This window comes from Pithys albifrons, chromosome 10 (genome assembly GCF_047495875.1).
Source record: "Pithys albifrons albifrons isolate INPA30051 chromosome 10, PitAlb_v1, whole genome shotgun sequence".
Lineage (NCBI taxonomy): Eukaryota > Metazoa > Chordata > Aves > Passeriformes > Thamnophilidae > Pithys > Pithys albifrons.
The window spans coordinates 8,352,099-8,373,278 of NC_092467.1; the positions used below are offsets into that span (position 1 = coordinate 8,352,099).

Below are 21,180 nucleotides of genomic sequence, written 5' to 3' on the forward strand. Positions count from 1 at the left end.
CTGAGAAATGGTTTGGCAAAGGGTTTGGTTTGGAGGAGTTACGCTTTCCTTCAGTATGATTAATAACGGGGATGTGGGGAAAAGATCAAAATAATCAAACTCCTTCTAAAACTCTGCTGGGCTGAGCCCCGTTCAAAACTCAGTCCAGGTGTGGAAAGTCAGAAGGTCTCTGAATTAGTCCCAGTCTGACTCCAGGCACGATTCAAGCTTCTGAAAAAATCCTGGTGGCTCTATGAGCACATTAAACCTCCCTCAGGCAGAGCTGTGGCTGTGGGGCATTTGGCATCACTGTGCAGTGCTCAAGTACATCTTGTTATGCTTCACAGCTGAGATGGGGACTGGTGGAGTCCTGTCTGTGCTGCAGAAAACATCCCTGGAGACCATCTTTGTCCAGGTCCTTCTGGAAAACATGGCTATCCACTGTGGCAGTCAGGAGGTACCACAGGGTGGGGATAGGATCGTTCTAAACTGGCCATGGCAGGGCTGGATTTTGCTGCAGGATGTGCACTGGTCAGGTAACCCCATTTTAGGGCAGCCTCTCTGTAAAGGGAAAAGTTCTTCCACACTTGATGTGCAAAAGAGAGGCAGGTACCTCATGGGGGAAATGCCCACCCTGACTTGAGCTGGTCCTGTTGCTTGTTTTGAGAGAGCTGAGAGGCTGCTCAGCCCACTGGGGTCACGGGTGTTCCCCTTAGCTCAGAGCAGGAGCTGCTGGGAAAGAAGCACTGGCCTGTCTTTCAACAGTGTCAGCAGTCACAGTGGCCAAAGGACACCTTCCTGCCCAGAAATGTAGCCAGGCACTTCTCGAGTGATTTGCTTCTGCATCAAGAAATGCAAGTTCTATTCAAATGCAGCAGGCAGGAATTTCTGTGGGTTCCAGCTGGAGGGGAAACCTCTTCCAAATAATTATGGAGAAAGCAGACGCTTTGGGTAAATACTTTGTTTCTGTTTTTCATTTAAAAGCAACATCTCTGCTGGGGTGGGGGGGAGAGAGTGATTTTATAAGCCTCAAAAAGGAAAGGCATTGCTTAGTTTGACATTTCTTTTTTTCCTCCTTTGAATTCTTTTGGTAAAACTTTCAGAAGTCGTGGTAGAGGTCAGCTCCAAACAGGCTTTTAGAGGGTTTGAAAGCCATCAGTTTCTGCCCGTCCCCGGTCATGGTTGGAGGGTGATGCTGCGGGAAGATTTGGGGAGGTACAGAGGGGCTTTTCTGTTATTCTGGTGCCATCTACTGGTCCGACCCACAGGAAGGTCTGTGACAGCGGGAAACGGGAGCGGAACACGGGTGGATGGTGTGATGTGGCCGGGGTCCCACAGGGCAGGGGTGTGTGCTCCCCTGCACAGGGCACAGGGATGCAGCTGGTGCTGCCCTCCCCGTTGTCTCCCTTGCTGCTTTCTCCGTGTTTACTAGCTAAAAAGACCAAAATCTAGGGCTCAGTCTGCTCAGGCAGAGCCCTGGGCTCTTCCAGCTCTGTCATAGAGTCATAGAATGGATTGGGTTGGAAAAGACCTCCGAGATCATCAAGTCCAACCCTTGGTCCAACTCCAGTCCCTTTACCAGATCATGGCACTCAGTGCCATGTCTAATCTCAGTTCCTCCCTGAGGAAGGTGGGAGGGCGTGGTGTGAAGGCAGCAGCTGTTGGAGATGATGCTCCTGCTGCTGTGCACCTCCAGGGATGTCCATGGAGCAGTCTGGGCCAAGCTCTGCTGGGATTTTCCTTCCTGCAATGTGCTGCTCTGGGTTCTTGGGTGTCTTGTAAAAGCTTGGTCTCCCCCAGCTGCTTGGTCTTTTGCTGCTGGCATTAATAATCCTCTTTCCTTTCACTGAGCCACCAAGTTTTCAAAAAGATGTAGGAGCCGAATTATCTTCACAGTTCCTGTTGAAGTTGTCAAAATGTGGTTGGAGTTGGCCAACTACTCAAAAACTGCCAGGAGATCAGAGGCGAGCAGCATCTTGCACTGTAAGCGTTTTTCCCGGAAAGCCAGTTGGGCCCAGCTGGGAGCTGGACAGCCCTTCTGGAAGGCACCTGCGAGGGATTTGGTGCCCAGAGCAGCCTGTGTGAGGAAACAGTCTCTCCTCCAGATGCCCAGCTCCTGCTGGAGGCTGCTGTGAGCTCTGCCCCGTGGCTTCTCCTCTGTCGCTGCCTCTCTCCCGCCACACACTCTGTGCTGGCTTTACTCTCCCGGTGGCTGGGCCGGCCCCGTGTGGCACGTCCCCCTCTCTGTTGTGGCTGCTTCAAAGTATCTCGGCCCATCTTCGACTTGCTTGGCTCCACTGTGGATGCCTTGCTTGGGGCAACGCAGAGCCTGCCTTGAACTCAGCCTGCACAGGGAACAAGGAGGAAGGACCACTGGGAGAGGGGAAGAGGTCTTTGATGGGGTTTTCTGGCAACCTTTCACACTTTTTTTATTTTATAGTTTAAAGGCAAATCCTCAGCAGGAGACCTAATGGCTCAGGAGAAGTATCTGTGCCTTGTAAATGTACTCTCTGCTCTGGCACACACAGGAGGTGTTCCCCTTTGGTTACTATTGGTAGTAACTTTTTTAAGTGCTTGGGTTTCAAGCCTTGACATTTCCCAGGATTATTTTCTCTAATGATTTGAGGGAAGTCAAAGCCCTTCCCGTGTGAAAAGTAGAAGCCATGGGGAGATTTTGGACACAGGCTGTAGGTGAAAGGAGGCAAGGCTGATACTCAGGTACTGGGGACTGCCAGGTGGGACAGGATACCCCAGAGCTGCCTGGGCAGTTGCAGGGATTTTGTGTTTCAGCTGGTGGAAATACAGGGTAGGGATGTGGTTCAGGTGGCTGTGGTCACCCTTCCCTCTAGATGTGGCTCTGGGTGAGTGCTGCAGCAGGTCTTCAAAGGAAGGCAGCAAGGGTAGGATGCTTGACTTCACCCACAGGCTGGCAGACAACCAGGAAAGAATACAATCTGTGTCCAGGACTCAGAGTTTTACTGGTTTATCACTTTTGCAAAACAAATGCCTGAGCAACAGAAGAGGTTTGTGAGAGAAATCTGCATGTTGTATCACAGCCTGGGCTCAGCAAGCAAGAGAACTTGAAATCATCTGTGTGTAAATGATAATCCTTGGGAGCATTTCTGCTCCCCTGATCATTTAAGGCAGGACCAGAGTCCTATTAGCCAGAACAAAATGTAATATTTGTTTTACTAACTCATCCAGCCTTCACTGCAGAAGAGTTCTCCATCTTAAAAGGATTTTTCATCTCCATCTCCTGCAATCCTTCTAATGCTGGGAACTGATTTGGTGGGAATATTACTTGAGTTTCATTTATGTGGAGACAGGTTTTTCTTCCTATTGCCTTTGATTCAGGAAAGTGTCTTTATTCATCGGGGGCACTTAAACCATCTGCTGAGTACAGGCAGTGTCTCAGCTGGGAGTGGTCCCTGTATCCGCTGTGAGCGGGGCGGGCGCCCGCTCAGGAATGAGCCATGGCAGCAGATGACACGCGGTTTGATCCACTCCTTCCCGTCAGATGTTGGGAAATAAAACATGATTCCGGTACAATCAGTCAACGATGTTGGCTTGGTCTCCCTATGAGTCTCTGTGCAAGGAGAGTAAATTTTAAAGGCCGTTTTCTTCCCTGACAGAAAGCTAGAAGAGCGCTCCAGGGTCTGCCTTCCAGGCTGTGTCTTACACGTCTGACTCCTGGAGCGGGAAATGGCTGAACTTTTCCTGTGTGGTTGCCTCAAGTTGGGCATTTCAGTAGTTAATTACCTGACTGTGAGTGGCTTGAGCATCAAAGCACTCTGCAGGTTGGTTTAGCTGTCACATTTCAGCTTTTAAAGTAGGTTAGCTGGCCAATGACAGCCATTACTACCAGGATGCCAGATTTTGCCTGGCTCCCTAACTGAGTGCCCAGAGCCTTAACGGGAAGGCTGTCACTTGCTGCCTGAATGTGCCATATCAGTACAGCAGGACCAAAGCCCAGTCTCACCACTGCACGTTGAAGTACCATGGCTCTTAATACATTAATTTTTTTCCCTATTTTTCTCTTAGACTCCAGATTCTGGGGTTCTGTTAAAACCTGGGATTAAAAAAAAGCACCTCTCTGGCAGCGTGTCTAAGGAAGGAGGAGGAGACCCGGCCAGCTTTGAGGTTTAAAAAGAAGCAGAGGGTACACTGAGGGAAAGGCACAGTCTGTCTGGAGCCTCAGTGCTGTTCTCCTATGGAGACAAATGTGTGATTCTCAGAGCATCCAACAATCCATGAACATTTAGACTGGTCCCGTTCTGTTTGCCCCTGCCGTGTGTGAGCAGTGCTGGGTGGCACGAGATATCTCCCTTCCCCATTTCAGCAGTCTCACAGACACGCCTGATTTCAGGGCAGGTGACAATTCCTGGGCTTGCAGGAGCAGGGGTTAACTCCAAGGCTGCAGACACCGTCCGGAGGGCTCTGTGTTTTATAGGTGTGCGGCTCACACGGGCAGGCTCCTGCCGCGGGCTGCTGCTGGCTGCAGAAAGTCTCGTTTTCCCCCTTCATTTTTTGTTCTTGCTGCACAGGTCCTCTGAATGGTTAAACATCCGGCCCCAGCAAGGTAAACAAAGGTTGTCTGCCCAGTAATCCCCTGTCTTTGTAGGTCTGTGCAGCTTCGTGCCCTGACTCGGGCTGGGGAAGGAAACTGAGTTCTTGCCGAGGGCGGGGACGGGAGCGTTTCACAGCTCAGCGAGAGGGCGCGGGGTTGGCGGCAGGAAAACAGCTCAGGCTGACCTCTCTGGAGCCCCCTCCGAGAGCCGAGTCGGAGATTGTTTCTGGACTGAGAATGCCTTTTTTCAGGTTAAGCCCAGGCAGTGCTGCCCCGGAGCACGCGGCCGAGGGACGGCCCGTCCCTGCCCCGCGAGATGCTGTCGGCAAAGCGCTCCTGTGCGGACACAGCGCTCGTCCTCAGCAGACACCGGGAGCGACTTGGGATTCTGAGGTTTCCCTTTCTGCAGCAGAGTGGAAAAAGATTTGAGGGCCTGGACGGTTTGGTGTCAGAGCTCTTCTCTCCTCCTGGGGAGATGGGAATAATCCCGAGGGACAGGGACAGTGAGGCTGTCTCTTGTCCTGGCGTGCAGCTGAGCTGTGCAGGATCAGGGGGTAGTGGAGCTCTCAAACCTCCAAGCTGGAAGCACAGCCAGATAACTCACTCTCCACCCTGTTCACTTCAGTCTGTCCCAGGCTATCTAGTCTGGAGGAATGGGATGCTTTCCTCATATTCCTCTGTGGCACTGATGAGCTGTAGAGTTAATGAGCCTGGGGTACCTCGCTTAGGTGGAGCAAGGTGCTGCTGTGTGTCTGGAAGGTTCTTTGCAGCCTGGTTAGAGCCAGCATAAGCCGGGCTCTGCTGGCTGCCCACTGGCACGGCAAGGCCTCTGCAGAGCTCAGCTTGCTGTGTCCCAAGCCCTGGGGCTGAACTTGGCAGGCACGTGAGCTGGAGAGCTGGGGAGAAGGATGTCACCAGTCCTGGAGCAGGCAGCAGCCTCCTGTGAGGGGCAGGAAGCACTGAATTCCCAGTCCCCAGGCTGAACTGGCAGCTGAGCACTGTAGCAGAGCGTGTTTGCAGCGTTTCATGGGACATAATCTGTTGTCATCGAAGCCGATGGCGAATTCCGTACTTTCTGCAGCTGACGCTAAATAGGTCTTTTGAAGGTTGTAATTTCTCGCTTAACCGATGCCAGTTGCAAATACTTTGAGCTGAGGAATAACCCCTTGGTGCCAAATAAAATACAGTGGAAGTCTGTGGCATGTTTTTCAGCGTATTGTTAGTTACAGCCCTCCTGACAGAGCACATTCTATGCTGAAGATAAATGCTTGGGAGTCTCTTGCCAATTTATGTCCGAAAGGGCTTTTCTTGGATGTCCTCCTCTCTATGGAAAATGCTTTTCTGTTTTTCCAGCCAACATTTAATGAGCTGTGCTTAAAAGAAAAAGAGGGCCTATTTCAGGACCAGGCCGTCCTGCTTTAGTTCTCTCTGAGCTGGTTTGGGGTTCTCTGGGTGCTCTGATCTTTGCTGCACCAGGTTGCACGGCAGTGGTTGTTGCACAGCAGTTTGCATGATCCAGGCCCTGCATGGGGGATGTTTCAGTCCACCCAGCACTGCTCTGTAGTGACCCTTGGGATGGAAGTGTGTTTGCAGCTGATCCATTCCAGAAAATCCAGGCTCTGTCCAGGCTGCAGGTAGAGTTGTTACACTAATACACTGGATTCCCATGCTGGGATCTCAGTCTTTCCATTTGAATTCAATTTCTGTGACTGCAGAGGAGCTTGGAGAGCTGGTGTGAATGGGCCGGGTTGGAGGATGTGTCTGCAGGGATGCAGGCTGGTGGTGGCCCATGGCCAGGAGCTTTGTGTCTGGTTGCTCACTGCTGCTCACCAGTCCCAGCTGGGCATGTCCAGCACCTGGCTGGAATCTGGGACTGGCGGGAGGGTAGTTCAGCCTGAGCCATGCTGTCCATCCCTGGTGCCCCTTCCTGAGACAGGGATGGAGAGCTGTATGAGGAGGAAGGAAGACACTCTGATAGGGAGTCACCTGCAGACCTGCTCCTGTGATCAGGGAGGTTGGCAGCAATTTCCAGGTGAAGGCTCTCAAGGTTTCTATGAGCAGCCAGGAGCTTTTGAGCTCTCTTTCCTAGGGATGAGGTGATTTCAGAAGTCCTCTTGAGGGACACTGCTCGTGAAGCAGAGAGAAGGCCATCCCATGCTCACTTCTTTCTAAACTGACCCAGACATCCAGGCCCTGGGATGAGGGTTCAGGCCACAAGGCTGAGGGAGTTGTGTGATCTGGGGCCCTGTGCAGTCAGTGCTCAGCACTCTGTGCCCTGTTACCACTGACAATGGCTGGGAAAGGGGATCTGACAAATGCACCAGTCACCATCTGTGTATGCAGCTGAAATGGAAGAGCTGCTGTGTACCTTTATGCCATGCACTGAAGGTGTTTCAATTACTTGCTGCTAATTTGTTTTCTGTGCTGTGAAAGTCAGCAGCATGAATGACAGGGTCATAATGCCAGTACATCCCATTTCTGCTTTATTTTGAAGTGATTTGTTTTTTGTCAGTGCCCCTCTAAGTGTGGCACTGCCAGATGTGTTATGAACAAAGAGAGTGGCACTGCACATCCTCTGAGAGTGGGATGTCTGAACAGATGGGTGAGGCAAAGTGAGGCAGGAAGCGAAGGCACAGAGGAGCCCACAGTCCTTCAGCAAGCTGGAGCCAGGAGTTTCCCAGGCTGCCAGATCCTGCCCTGCTGCCATCCCAGCTTTGGGTTTTGTTGGCTTTGTTGCTATCCCCAAAAGCCCTTCTCTTAACCTCTGCCAGGGGAAATTGAAGTTGGAAATCAGAAAAAGGTTCTTTCCAGAGAGAGTGCTCAGGCATTGGAATGGGCTGCCCAGAGAGGGGGTGGATTCCCCATCCCTGGAGGTTTTTCAACTGAGCTTGGCTGTGGCACTGAGTGCCATGATCTGGTAAAGGGACTGGAGTTGGACCAAGGGTTGGACTTGATGATCTCGGAGGTCTTTTCCAACCCAATCGATTCTATGATTCTGTGATTCTATAAATACAGCTTCACTGAGGGCATGGTTGGCAATAATGAAATAATCAAGCTGGGAAAGTGGTGAGGGCTCCAGGGCTGTGAGTCTGGCAGGGAACTGATGGAGTTGTGTCACCAGCTCACCCCAGGGCCGGGTGGAATTTGCACACTCTGTTTGACCAGTGCTAACCCTGACACACTTTCCTCTTGTTTTAAGGACCTCTGACGTTGGAGAAATCTGTATAACACACACTAATCACCCCAGCAATCTTGAATCCTGTGGAAGGTCATTTACTTATTTCAGGAGGCCTTTGATTTGGGTGGTTTTACATCTACACATACATACTGTGTTGAATGTGGCCCTGAAGCTAGGCATGCTCTCTCTAAATAATCTCAAACATTGTTTTTCTAGTGAAAAACATCACTTAACTCCCATAGGTTTTGTGGATTAGTCTTTTTATTATTTGGAGAACATTTTTTTTTGTGTTTCCGTTGCAATTCATATTTGCATATCAGTGTTTCTTGGCTTAAAAAATTTTTGTACTTTGTACTCAACTTATTTTATTTTTACTTTAATTATTAATAAAAACATACATAGTGAAATAACCAGCAAATTATTTTGCCAGAGGGCTGATTAAAAAAAAATCATAAGATGTTTTTCTAGAGGGGAAAAAAATAATCTGTTTTAAAATTTCTCATTAAACATAATTGGCATTTCTGGACATGAGTGACACTAAGAAGTCTGAAAACCTGCCCATGCTAACAGGCTGGGGGACAGGAATTTGCTGTGTTGGACAGGCTGTGTATGGGAAGGATGCAGCCCTGCAAATTCGGCAGCTCAGCCTTGCCAATGTGTCTAGACAGCCCATCTCTATGGGGGAGAGGGAAGCTTTTTTCTTGGACCTGCTCCATCTGTGACTGCTCCAGTGAGACCAGACCACTTATGGTCTCCTTTATCCATGGAGATTTTCCATCCAAGGTGGCTGATGATCTACATGAACTGATTCAGGTGAGACATCGACTCTCGTGCTGGGTTTGAGGTGCTCCTGTGTTAGGTGAGGATGTGGCTGGTTGGGCAGTGGATGTGATTCATTAGGCAGAGCCTTTAAAAAGGCTTAAATTCTGTTAAATTGTGCTAGAACAGCAGCATTTGTTTGCTAACCCTGCACCAGACCAAAAGCAGTGTTTTGTGGCTGAGATATCCCACGTTTCCATACAGGTCCCTTAAGTTGTCTGATCCTCCATGTCAGAGTATCTGACATTTCAGCCAGATTAAGGGCAGGAATAAGCAGACATTCTGCAATATATTCATCACCTGGAGGTGAAAATTATTACTCTATATTAAGGATTGTCATTTCCCACATATCCCTTGTTTGTCTCAAGTCACAGGAGTTCTGATAAGTGTTATTCTGCCTCCTCTGCCAGGTGTTGTGCTTTCAAACTGTGGTAAACTCTGTGCAAATACAGAGGTTTACATTTTTCAGCCTTTCAATTTAAAATTTCTAGATGATTGTTTGAGTCTGGCAAGGAACCATTCAAAATACATTCCAAAATATTCATCATTCCAGCAGGCTAAGAAACATAAGATGTAGCAATTTATTAGCTAATGTGAAATGCGTTTGCTGTCCAGAGGAGGTAAAGGATGGAGGTGGGTCTGAACCTGATTCCCCCTTGCATCCCAAAGGATGTGGAGCAAGCTGGACCCCATGGTCTGTCCCATCCACCTTCCTGTTTTGCTGAACTTCCCTGTGTCCAGCAGAAATCCCCCAGAGACCAGCAGCAGCCCTGTCCCACCTGCTTGTCCCCTGGCCTTGGAAGAGCAGGTTTTCTCTGTGGATCTTGGAAGGAGAAAGTTGTTTTGAAATGTCCCTACATGCTCTGATCCCTTCGCCTTCCAGGTCCTTTATCCCCCACCCAGACAGGATGCTGAGAGCCCTTGGAAAAGTCAGGTGGGCTGGATGCTGAGAGCCCTTGGAAAAGTCAGGTGGGCTGGATGCTGAGAGCCCTTGGAAAAGTCAGGTGGGCTGGATGCTGAGAGCCCTTGGAAAAGTCAGGTGGGCTGGATGCTGAGAGCCCTTGGAAAAGGCAGGTGGGCTGGATGCTGAGAGACCTTGAAAAAGGCAGGTGGGCTGGATGCTGAGAGTTGGGCTCAAGTTCTGTTATTTCTGGACCATGGATGCCATTGCTTTTCCAGTTGTGATCAAGAGGGACCCATAAAATGCATTAGCAGTCGAAATCTGGATTTCTGAGTGAGGCTTTGCAGCAGCTCCAGCCCAGTTAGCTTGGTAGGGGTGATGGCAGTGGTGGTCTGATTCCACTGAAACACATTTGTTCTTGGATGCTCCTGAGAGGAGAGCTTGGCCTTTGCAGAGTGGTTTCCGTGTTCTCGCCGTTGTTTGCACTTCCCCTTCTCCCGGCTCTTGGTGCCCTGTGGGCCCGGCACGGCCATTCCGTGCCATGCAGTTTTCAGTGCTGGATATTCCAGCAGCAAACAGATGGAATATCCATTGAGAACACTGTTCCTGCCTACTGGTGATCCAGCTGGCGCTCACATCCCACCAGTCATTGTCGGTCTGTTTGTGTGGCTCCCACCTACAGAAAAAACATGTCCGAGTGAAATTCCAGATCCAGGCGGGAAGGCTGTTTGGGAATGGCACGTCTCAGCAGCACAGTGGCCTCCATGGGGACCTGGACAAGCGGAGACATTCACGGAGCTGGTCAGCTTGAGTCAGACTTTCCCGGAGCGGACAGGAGATTGCTGGGGAACATTTGCAGACTCTTATGGTTGCCACAGTGCTTGGAAATGAGCCCACTGAAAGGCCCAGAATGCCAAGTGGTTCATCTGAAATGTATATATGGACTGAAAAAAAGTCCTCCCCAAAGCAGCACTTTTCTGTCTTGGCATATTCCCCCTTTTTTTTTCCTGGATTTTTTCTTAGTACTTGTCAGCTTTTTTGCAAAGATATCTAGTTTTCCTTATTAGAAAGTTGTCCTAGCTGAATTTCTTGAGGCTTTTTTGCCACTTTTTCTAAATACAGGAGTAAATTTAATAAAAGCAGTGTTGCCTAGAGTTCAAGGGGGTGTGCAGTGGGAGCAAGACTGCAGGGTCCCTACTTCGTGGCTTCTGGCTGGTGCCTCCTGCTACATGAGCACTGACCAGGAGGTTTAACCTTCTGAATCTGTGGCCATCAGAAGAACATGAGAGTGGTTTCTATCTGTGCTGGTCTCAGGGGCCATTCTGGGAGCTGCCTAAGACTGATCTGTGACATCCCCAAGGGCTGGAGCAACCCCAGCAGTGTTTGTGTTGTACTCCTGGCTCCAATACACCCCACTGATCTCTGACCCGAGCACAAACACCACGTCATTGTTGTGTCTCCTAGGGAGGGACTCCTTTCTAAAGAAGGAATCAGAATCCACCTTGCACTTGGTCCCTACAATGGAGGATTCTCCCTAACATGTTCTCTGTTTTTTTGTTAGAGTCTTCTCCCAGCAGCTTGTCATCAAAGGGTGTATTGATCCCCAAGACCTGGGGCATAGGTGACACCTGTTTGTGGTTCATGTCCGGCTATAGGTCTGGAGGTCACCTTTGTACATAAAGAAAAAGGGGCACCATGAGAATCCAACAGGGAAGCAGGTGGAAACCGTGCTGTGTGCCTTTTGCATCACATGTATCCAATGGAGCTCTCTCTGCAGGGTATATGAGAGCGGAAAATAGATCAGTGACCTGTCCGTGCCTAATTGCTGTAGTGGTTTGTTGCCACTGTCTTTGAGGCAGCTGGTGGTGTGTATCCAGGTGGACACAGATTCCTGATGCATCAATCTGCTCCTCGGTGGGAAGTTTTATTTCCAGGGTCAAGCTTAGGAGCAGGGGTGGCTCTGAAGAACACCCTGAGCTGATGTGCTGGTTTGGTACACACTCCATGTATGTTGGAGTTAAAGGGGGCAGCGATACACAGCTCGGCTTTCCAGGGCCCTGTGGAATGGAAGGGAAAGGGTGCTGGAAAGGAGAGGAAAAAGATGTTTTCTGGAACGAACTAGAGCAGGGTGGGGGCCAAGAGCACTGAGAGGCGGCTTTGGAAATGAGAAGATACCAGTGGAGCAGGGCGGAGGTTGGGAAGTTTGATCTGGTCTGCATGAATGCCATTCCTGAGATGAAGCATCAGGACACATGGCACAGGACAGGGAGCTGATGGGAAGAGGATGTGAGTGTTGGAAGTCATAACCCTGACCTTGCAAAGCCATGAGTTCACACAACCTCTGCCCTGCCAAACGCATGGATCCATGGCCTTAACCGTGAGTGAGGAAGGGGCTGGAAGGCTGAGGGGCTGGACAGGCTGAGGGACTCCAGCACTGGGAGGGTCTGGGGGCCACACTGGCATGGCACTGCTGCAGCGAGGGGTTTGGGCTGTGAGACCTTGTGCTGGGCTTTGGTGGGGCTTGGCTGGCACAGCTGTGCGATGCATTTCTGCTCCTCTGTCACAGGTCCAGCACTTTTGTGGTGTTGGGCTGATCCAAGAAGGGGCTTGGGGGAGCACAGCCCCCTTGGATCCTGTCCCCTCCCCAGCCTGGTAAATCCACACCGCTGGATCACCGCCATGGTCTGGTGGTTTGGTCTCTTTGTCAGTTACAAAGTGCAGTCTCACAGAACATGATTTGCCGCTGGCAGAGTTTTAAAATATGTGTTTGCTTTTGATTATGGTTTTTTTTAAATTAATTTTCCAAGGATCAATGTGGTAATGCATATAAAAATTACAATATGTAAAACAAAGTATAAAAGCATACAAGGAATTCCAAACACATAACATACTGTGCCTTGGAGCTTATGAGATCCATACAGTGCTTATTGTATTATGGGAACACTCTGACCCCAAGACCCAGCGGAAAGGCTCGTTAGAAGAGCAGGACTGAGCCATGTGCCTTATGAGCTGTAGGATGCCCAGAAGGAAAACCCTAGTGAATATAAAATCAGAGCTGTTACAGCAGAACTCAGACCAGTCTGTGGGATCTAGGGGGACTTTCAATGGCTTTGTCCCAATTTCTGGAGAAGGATGTATACTTCCGCCCCCGCAAATGTTGTTCTCCCAATAATTAACACTTAGCGTCATGTCTTTCCAGGGAGACTCTCTGGATTTCAATTGGATCATGATGACTTTTTTATTTTCCTGATCATCATTTCTTCTGTCAGCTCCAGCAAGTGAGAAGGTTGATGTGATTAGGAAGATGCACATCTCAGCTGTGGTAACTGCCCATGTGTTCTACAGGTTGCCACCAGATGAGAGGCAGAGCACCAGAGCTGAAACCACCCTGGGAAGGAGTTCTAGCTTACATTTGCCTTAGGATAGGGCTGTTGGCTGTGCATGCTGTGTGTCTGTGTGTCAGGAGCAGGGCAGATTAGGATTGCAGTGGGACCTGATCCCTGCAGACCCACACAAGTGCAGAGCACAGGAAAAACCTCTGCGCTCAGGTGAGAGTAAGCCCAGGTAAGTCCAGGTGAAGGCTGTTTCCATGCTGCAAACTAGTTTGCAGGAGCTTGGAGGCATCTACAGACTTTCCACCAGGAAGGTGAGAACCCCAAGAGCACATTCCTGTCAGGCAAGAGTCACTGGCTGGAGCTGTGCCTTGGAAGCCATGGAAAGATCTCCTGTGGCCACGGTGCAGGCAGGAGGTGCCTCTGCTCGAGCACCTGTCTGGGTGGGGGACAGCGAGGGCTTCACTGCCAGTGCTGGAGAGGCCCTGGTGGTGCTGGAGCTCAGTGAATTCCCCTGGCCTGGCAGCAGAGCCACGTGCAACAGGAGACCCTGGGCATGTTCTCCATGCTCCCCATGCTCTCTATTCGCAGCTCTGTAATGACATGTAATTGTTTGTATGTGGTCAGCTAAACATTACCCTGATAGGTTCCACATTGAGGCACTTGGGAGAGGAGCTGCTGAAACCCCATGGGTAACATTGAAAACACAGACACTTTTCATTTAATAGTAAAACTCGGGATTCGTGTGAAAAATTCAGTATTACCTTTCTGAAGCTTTGTGCTCATGCACAAAACAGCTCATTATTTATGTGCAAAAATTGAGCTTGATTAGGAGATAATCAGAAGTGTAGGCTTTTAAAATAAATGAGCCATCTGCTTCTTTTTTGTCTTATTTTTTTCTGTGTTCCTGGTGATCTTAACAAGACTGGGACTTTGGATGCTTGAATTTTCTGTATAATTTAAATAATTTGAGCATTGAGATGGGGCAGAAAATAAACAAAAAAGGTTAGAAAAAAAGCTCAGCCAGTGTTGCAGGATGAGAGGCAAATGATAGTTCAGAAATCTCCATAGTCTGACCTATAATCACAAATGCAAACCTGCTGTTACCCTGTTGTGCAGCTGGGCTTGGCATTGCTGCTCACCAGAGCCAGCTACAAAATGTGACTTAACAGGCATCCCTACCTTAACACATTTAGTTTTCTTTTATGTGTCGTCTTCATTCCATATTTCCTACACTGGTGGTGGTGGTTACAGGGTACTTATAACTCCATTTAGCTTTTGTGCACCCTGAGGTTAAAACTTATTTCCATTCAAAAGTACTTCTCATGCGTGGAAATACCCATAAACTGGAGTTTGTTCACCACTGGGAGGTTTTAGAAAGGTTCTTCAGGCAGCTCTGAGTGTGAAGTCTCACCCATGTTTGTCTCCCTGCCCCTCTTCTGTCCCTGCTCACGTCTGGCAGAGACAACAGGTCTGTCTCAGGTTGGCTGAGGCAGAGCTTTGGCATCAGGTGGATTCTGTTTGTCTCCATCCCTGCTCCCCACTCCCCTGCCTGGTGCCTTGTTTTAGCTCTGATTAAACCTTCGGGGTTTGGGGTTTGGGTTTTATTTTGTACAATGCCAGCTGGCAAAGCTGCCCTGCACTCAAAGAGTTGCAGTGTTTTGGAGGAATGTCATGAATCAAAAGCAAAGCAGAATGTGAGTCTGCAAAGGCTGTGGCTGTTTGGGTGGCTGATGTTGGGGAGAGGAGTTTGCCTGAGCCTGGGGGAACCCACAGGAAAGTTCTACTCAAGCTTCATAAAACTTAACTTTAAACCCAATAAAAACCTCTCTTCCTTTCCTTTCAATTCTCTCTTTTCCTTTCTTGCCCTACTGATCTGAATAAAACTTTCTCTTTTTTTGGCTTGTAGTATTTTTTTTTATTTAAAAGGAGTTTTTATTTGCTACATTTTTAGTTTATAGATATTTTTTGCTGTGAAATAATTTGTCTTGTTTTTTCTTAAATTTCTGCTCAAACTTTAGTAGTAACCTCTTATTTTGAAAGTTGTGATTCAAATGTTATTCCTTATTTTCTTCCTGGAATCCTTTCTCAGTTTACAGTTTAAATAACTGGTGTGACAAATCTTTCCTGCCTTACTGTATGTGACACTGTGGTGAAATATCTCCATCCCTCACTTAATTAAATCCAATTGTTTACTTTCAATTCAGATCCAATTAATGTACTGTAATAGCTGGTTCTGGATTTAATGGAACTGGTCAAAGCTTTTCACAACTGCCCACACAATGTAAAAATCCCATCTGGAAATCAGTTTTTCTTGTGACCTGGAATGAAAGCAAGTATGCACGAGCGTTCCTGCAAACTGGAAATCCAAAACATGTTGTGGTTGCAAAGTATTGGTGCAAAAAATACTGACCTTGGAACTTACACGTAGGCCTTTAGTTCTCAGCTCTGTTTTGTTTATGCTGTGTTGTGTTTTCCATGGGACATCCCACCAGGAGCTGTCTGATGGTGCCCCAGGGATAGTCGCAGGTGTTGGGACAGTAAAGAGCAAAGGTTGGAGTGTAGGGAAGTGTGGATCTGCCTCGCTGCAGGAGGGAAAAAGAACAGGATATTTAATACTGTGTCATTCAGGAGCCCTTCAAAATGCTTCAGTGCACTTGTGTGTGACACCAGGATTTGCATGTTATGGGTGAATGTAGAAGAGAGGAAAACAAAAATGTGGAAACAGGAAACAAAGTCCCCCAGCCCAGCATGAAAGGTTGGGATTTTGTAATGAAATTCCCAGATTTTCCAGCATTGGGTTCCTAAGGGGAAAACGTGTATTTCAGTCTCTCTGGGGGATGCATTTGCAAGCAGCTCGGCTTTTGAGAGCACTGTTTGTATTAATATTTTTGTGATTAAAAGAATGTTGATGAAAGACTTCTGACCTATCTAAAAAGCTTGAGAGCTGTTTTCCTCTCCTCTCCGTTTCTGCTGACTCCAGTCACTAGTGCTGTCAACACTGCTTAGGAATACCATTACTCAGTGTTCAGCATTGGTTCCTGATAAAGAATTAATGACAGAGAAAACAGAATACCCTGCTGACACGTTGAAGGCAGCAGTGGGTGCTGTGAGCAAGGTGACATTTGCAGGCATCTGGGGCTGCAGTCCCTCCTTAGCAGTTTGTAGTCAGCTTATGGCAGTGCAAGGAGGGATCAGCCCAGCGATGCTTTGGATTAATACTCCATTATGGTTTTCTTTCCCCTGCTACCAAGTCACTCATGTAGTCATTTGGATCTAGCTGTGTTGTGCTGTAGGGATGACTGTAAGTGCATCCCTTAAGGAAAGAGTTGAGTTCTCCCTTAAAGAGAAGAGAGTTACCTGGAGTGTGTGTGGGGTCCTGTGACCAATGAGATGCTTTGGTGAATGTGAGGTGAATGGGCCAGCCAATAATGTCATGACATGTTGGATGTGAGAGGATATAAAAAGCGTGGATGTTACAGAGAATAGAACTACTATGATCTATGAGCTATGAGGAAACTGTCTGTGAAACTCTCTCTTAGATGAATCTCTCCTAGATGAAACTATCTTGAATGAATTCTTGTAAGCCTTCTGATCAAACCCTCTGATGCCTGAGCCCTTCTGACTGTCATTTATGCTTCCCCCTTGCTCAGGATAAGGGGATCCCAATAAATGGTGACCCCAATATTGTGCTGTTGCAGAGGTGCAAGAAAAGGAGATCCTGAAAATCCCAACCCCCATCTCAGATTGTGCTTCACTCTCAAACCCCTCCATCCAAACATGTCCTGGAAAAAGGGGGTGACTCACAACCCTGCTCCGTGCCAGCCGGTGCTGGAGGTGCGTTAGTGACCCGACCATGAGTCACTGCAGCAGGGACTCTGCCTTTCCTTGGTCAACTTTCCTTTCCTTGGTCCTGCTATTTTTGGATGCAGTAATTACGAGGTGAGCTGTGAATCACCGGCGTCTCGCTTTACACCGGGAGGAAACCAGGCAAATTGTGTTAACGTGTTTGGCAGGAGGGATTCTTGTTCTCCAGTGCTTTACAGACTTTGGCCCTTCTTCTTGCTCCCCAGAGTGATGTGCTCAGCCTTCCTCACGTGGAGCTGCCACGCAGCATTGAGCAATGGCCAGACAGCCTCGGGCCCACTTCCCTCCAGCCTCGTGTGGCTTTCTGGGCAGAAACTGATGCTTCAGAGGCCTGAAGGGCATTCCTAAGGTGTCCCAAAGGATTATTGATTTGTTCACGTGATCCATATAGGCAGGGTTTCGATTAGGCAATAACATTAGATGGGTAGCTCTGGAGGAGGACAGACACAGTGTTGACATTGGCCTCTGCTGCAGCTGGTCTTGTGTCTGTGCCATTCCCAGGGACGTCTGTGCCATTCCCAGGGACGTCTGTGCCATTCCTAGGGACATCTGTGCCATTCCCAGGGAAGTCTGGGCCGTTCCCAGGGACGTCTGTCCCATTCCCAGGGATGTCTGTGCCCTGAGGCTCGTTCTTTGCTGTCCAGTGTTCTGTGAGATGCACAGCAGCACAGCTGTGTCAAAGCTCACCAGCAGAGCCAGGGGGAAATAGTTGACCGTTTTTGTGAAGAATTTAATGGTGAGTTAAGAGAGGGATGTGTGGGACTTCTGTCCTTTATAAGAGACAGACCTTGTGACAGCAGCAAACCTGCAGCAGGTAGGAATGTGTGTAGGGAGTTCTGCACAAACAGTGGTTAAATTCCATCCTCTGCTTCTCTGCTTTGCCTCCCGCCACCTAAGCAGGATAGATTCACCTGTAGCCTTGTTTCAATTCCCTGGCATTCCTACCTGCATTTGTTTTTCTTGCACATTCCTGCCTCTGCCAGTCCCTTCCCAGCTCAGCTTTAGGATTCAACATTAAAAACTGATCTCCAAATGCTTCCTCTCAGATACAAGAGAACCAAGGGTGTATTTTTGCACTCCAGGCTGGAAAGGAGTCTGGTGGGGATCATCAGGCTGTTGGAGAAGGATTGGGGATGGAGGCACTGTAAACCTGCAGGAATTTGAAAAACCTACTTTAATTTAAGAGGAATGTCCTTTTGTTCCCAAATGGATGAGCCTTACTCCAGAGGCATTCAGGTGCAGTAACTGGTACCAGATGGGCTGTGAAAGGCAACACAAACAGGTGGTGAGGACAACAACCCTGGACTTTAATTTCCTTGTCAGCTTCTCCCTGTGCCTCACATAATCCCTGGAGAACAGGAGGATGAGGGCACTGGTCATATCTGTGTATGGCAAAAGGAATGGCTGTCGAGAGGATGTTCTGCAACTCTATGTGGCAGGTCCAGCCCTGTGACTCTCAGGGGTGAGGCTGGGTGTCTTCTGGGTCAAAGTGCCAGGTAATGAACTTAAAATATAATTAACTCACACTTTTTATAGATGCAGTGATCAATATATTTTAATGTATGCTGGCATGAATGTTGGCTCAGAACCCCCCAGGTGTAACTGCTGCTGTGCCATGTTAAAGAGTGGGACTGTACTCACCTTGTCCCTCTGTGCTTGGGAGAATGGAAAGGTGCAGGGGCATGGGAAGCCTTGATGTTTTTGGAGGGACTCCACACATACTGGAGCACTTGAATTGGGATGAGCACAAGGCGATGTGCCAGTCCTGCTGTCTGCATGGGGCTGTGTTATGGCTGCAGCAGTGGCCTCCTGCCTCCCCAGGCTGGTGCCCTGCCCTCCACCTCCTTCAGTGTGGCATCCCATGGTAACTGAAGTGTTGCTGGGCTGGGAGTGCTGCAATGAGTGAACAAACTGTGCCACAGGAGATGTTGCTCTGCAGCAGCACTGGGAAAAGGAGAGATGGCACAGAGCAGATAGTTGCTAAGAAAAGGCATTTCATAGTTTTCTCGACTCTGATGCTGCTCCACTGTAGGCACAGACAGGAGTGATAAGTGTGACTCCAGGTGTATTGGTTTATTGCTGAGTAAATGCAAATCAGGTATAAACCAATACACACTCTTACAGGACACACAGGTTGTGGCTCAGCACCTTGCTGGGCTGGGCAAGGCATGGAGGGTGCTGGAGAGGGTACAGCCATTCCTCACACAGCAGTATCCAACGTGCTTATCCTCAGTCCCTGAGTGTTTGCTTCCCAACTGCAGTGCTATCCATGTCTGTCTGACTGTATTTCTGTGTCCTTGGCTCGCCAGCACACAAGTGAAACTGGCTTTTGTGCTTGTCAGATGTTCAAGCCTGTATCAGTCATGTTTCATTTCCACTGTCTGAAACCTCTTTGTTCACAGCTCCCCATTTCTGCCCAAATTGACGCCTCTCGGTCTGGATGTAGAAAGGATAAGAGAATTTAAACCAAACAGAGGTACAGAGGACAGCATTACCTTGGCTATAGTCAAGCCCAGAGCAAAGCCATTTCCTTGTGCTTTCCTTACTGAGAGACAGGCTCACCTCCTGACAGTCAGTGAAAGCTGATACAGGACTCCTGCTACCCCAGAGATCTGTGTTGTGTCCCAGTAATCCTTGGAAATTTGAAGCCAAGAGATTCTTTACAGTCAGAAAACGTTTCCAGGACTGTCAGGAATGGGGAGATGTATTTGGGACTTTCTTTGTTTCTTCAATTTAAAGATAAGGAAGCTGAGGAATGAGGTAACTTGAGAGAGCTGGTACAAGTCTTGCACAGTTGAGTTGGAAGAGAAATGCCTGAGGTCAGTGTACTTTCCATGTCCTATTTTACATGGGGGCTGGCACAGCGTGATAATGTGTGGTGTAGAAATTGTGCCCCTTTCCATCTTGAAACCATTGAGATTATTTACCCCATGGCTGTGGGCTCTTACTTTCCAGAGTTTCATATCTCCAATCATCTCTCCTAGATGATCAGCTGAACTCAGAAGAGAAGAAGAAGAGAAAGCAGAGAAGGAACAGGACTACCTTCAACAGCAGCCAGCTCCAGGCATTAGAGAGGGTCTTTGAGAGGACACACTACCCTGATGCCTTTGTACGGGAAGACCTTGCACGCAGAGTCAACCTCACTGAGGCCAGAGTTCAGGTAATGCCTTTGCATCCAGGCTCACCTCACCTGGGGAGAGGCAGCAGACCATTCCAGCAAGGCAGCAGAAATCCTTGAGGCCTGTGGGGCACACAGGGGTCACCAAGGTTGTGGGTCATGCTGTGTAGCAGCCCCAAGTGTGACATGGCTTGAGTGGGACTGGCAGCCTGCCCTGCTGCCACAAATGCCACCTGCCCAGTCAGACGTATTCCTATGGCTCGCTCAAAGCTGAGTTGTTGGATGCTCAGGCTGCTCGTGGTACCCTGAGCTGTTCAGCTCTTGGCTTGCAAGCCTGTGCCTTTGGAAGGTCAGAGCACCCCATGGAATGTGGTGTGTTGTGCTGCACTCCCAGGCCATGCTGCCATCAGCACAGGACAGAGCTGGTCCCACAGGGATCCGCTGAACCAGTGCCTGCTGTGAGGGCTGTATGGGGGCAGGCAGAAGGGCTGTGTTCCCAGGGACAGGCATGCTGAAGCAGCAGCTCTTGCAGAGCCCTTCAGGGCACAGGGCCGTGGGGAGGGAGAGGGTGTCACAGCAGAGCTGGTTGTGATGGTGGTGGGTCTGTGTGCTCCCACCCCAGGTGTGGTTCCAGAACCGGAGAGCCAAGTTCCGCCGGAATGAGCGGGCCATGCTGGCCAGCAAGAATGCCTCTCTGCTCAAATCCTACTCAGGGGACGTCACCGCCGTGGAGCAGCCCATTGTACCTCGCCCAGCTCCGAGACCCACCGACTATCTCTCCTGGGGGACCGCCTCGCCCTACAGGTGAGTGAACAACGCTCTGGGCTGGCCACCTTCTGGAATGGTGTAGAGCAGCCTGAGAGTGGCCCTCAGGAAGCTCTCATGAGCTGGTTGTACGCGTGGGACAACTGAAGGATGCAGCAGTTTGACCACCCCGCTGGCTTTCCTTACCTGTTCGCATCCAGCCCCACCTCACTGCCAGGTGTGCAAGGTGGGCTCAGCCCAACGTCATTGTGGTTTTCTGGCAGCTGCTTTTTTGATGGTCTCTCTGCAGTTCAGGAATTTTCAAAAGAGGATCAGATAGAAATACATGACAATAGGAGTTGCATTTGCTTCCATTGTTTAAGGCAAGGAAGAAACCTTCCCATGGGACACAGATGCAGGGGAGGTGAGGGCAGAGCCTTTCGGGAGGCTCAGCCACCACAGTGGCCAGAAGAGGGAGTTCTGTGGCTGTCCCATGTAAGTCCCTGGTTGAGATGCAAGGAAGGGCTGGGAACTCCTTGCCTGTTGCTCCCAATCCTCCCCTCAGTGCTGAGCACTTCCTTCCCAATTGCCTGAGCACAAGTGTATGTGTGAACGCTGTGCTGTGCTGTGGTTTGCCCAAAGTGACAGGCTGGTGTTCAGCGTCCACCTCCTGTG

General features: G+C 49.3%; 1 protein-coding gene across 1 annotated transcript in view; it reads left to right on the plus strand.

Annotated features, from left to right (window-relative positions):
• PRRX1 (paired related homeobox 1) overlaps window positions 1-21,180 on the plus strand; it is a 38,831-nt gene that overhangs the window by 12,816 nt on the left and 4,835 nt on the right. Inside the window, exons 2-3 of the mRNA XM_071565599.1 lie at window positions 19,628-19,803; window positions 20,384-20,565. Coding sequence (XP_071421700.1) covers window positions 19,628-19,803; window positions 20,384-20,565 — 358 coding nt within the window. The remainder of the gene's footprint in view (window positions 1-19,627; window positions 19,804-20,383; window positions 20,566-21,180) is intronic.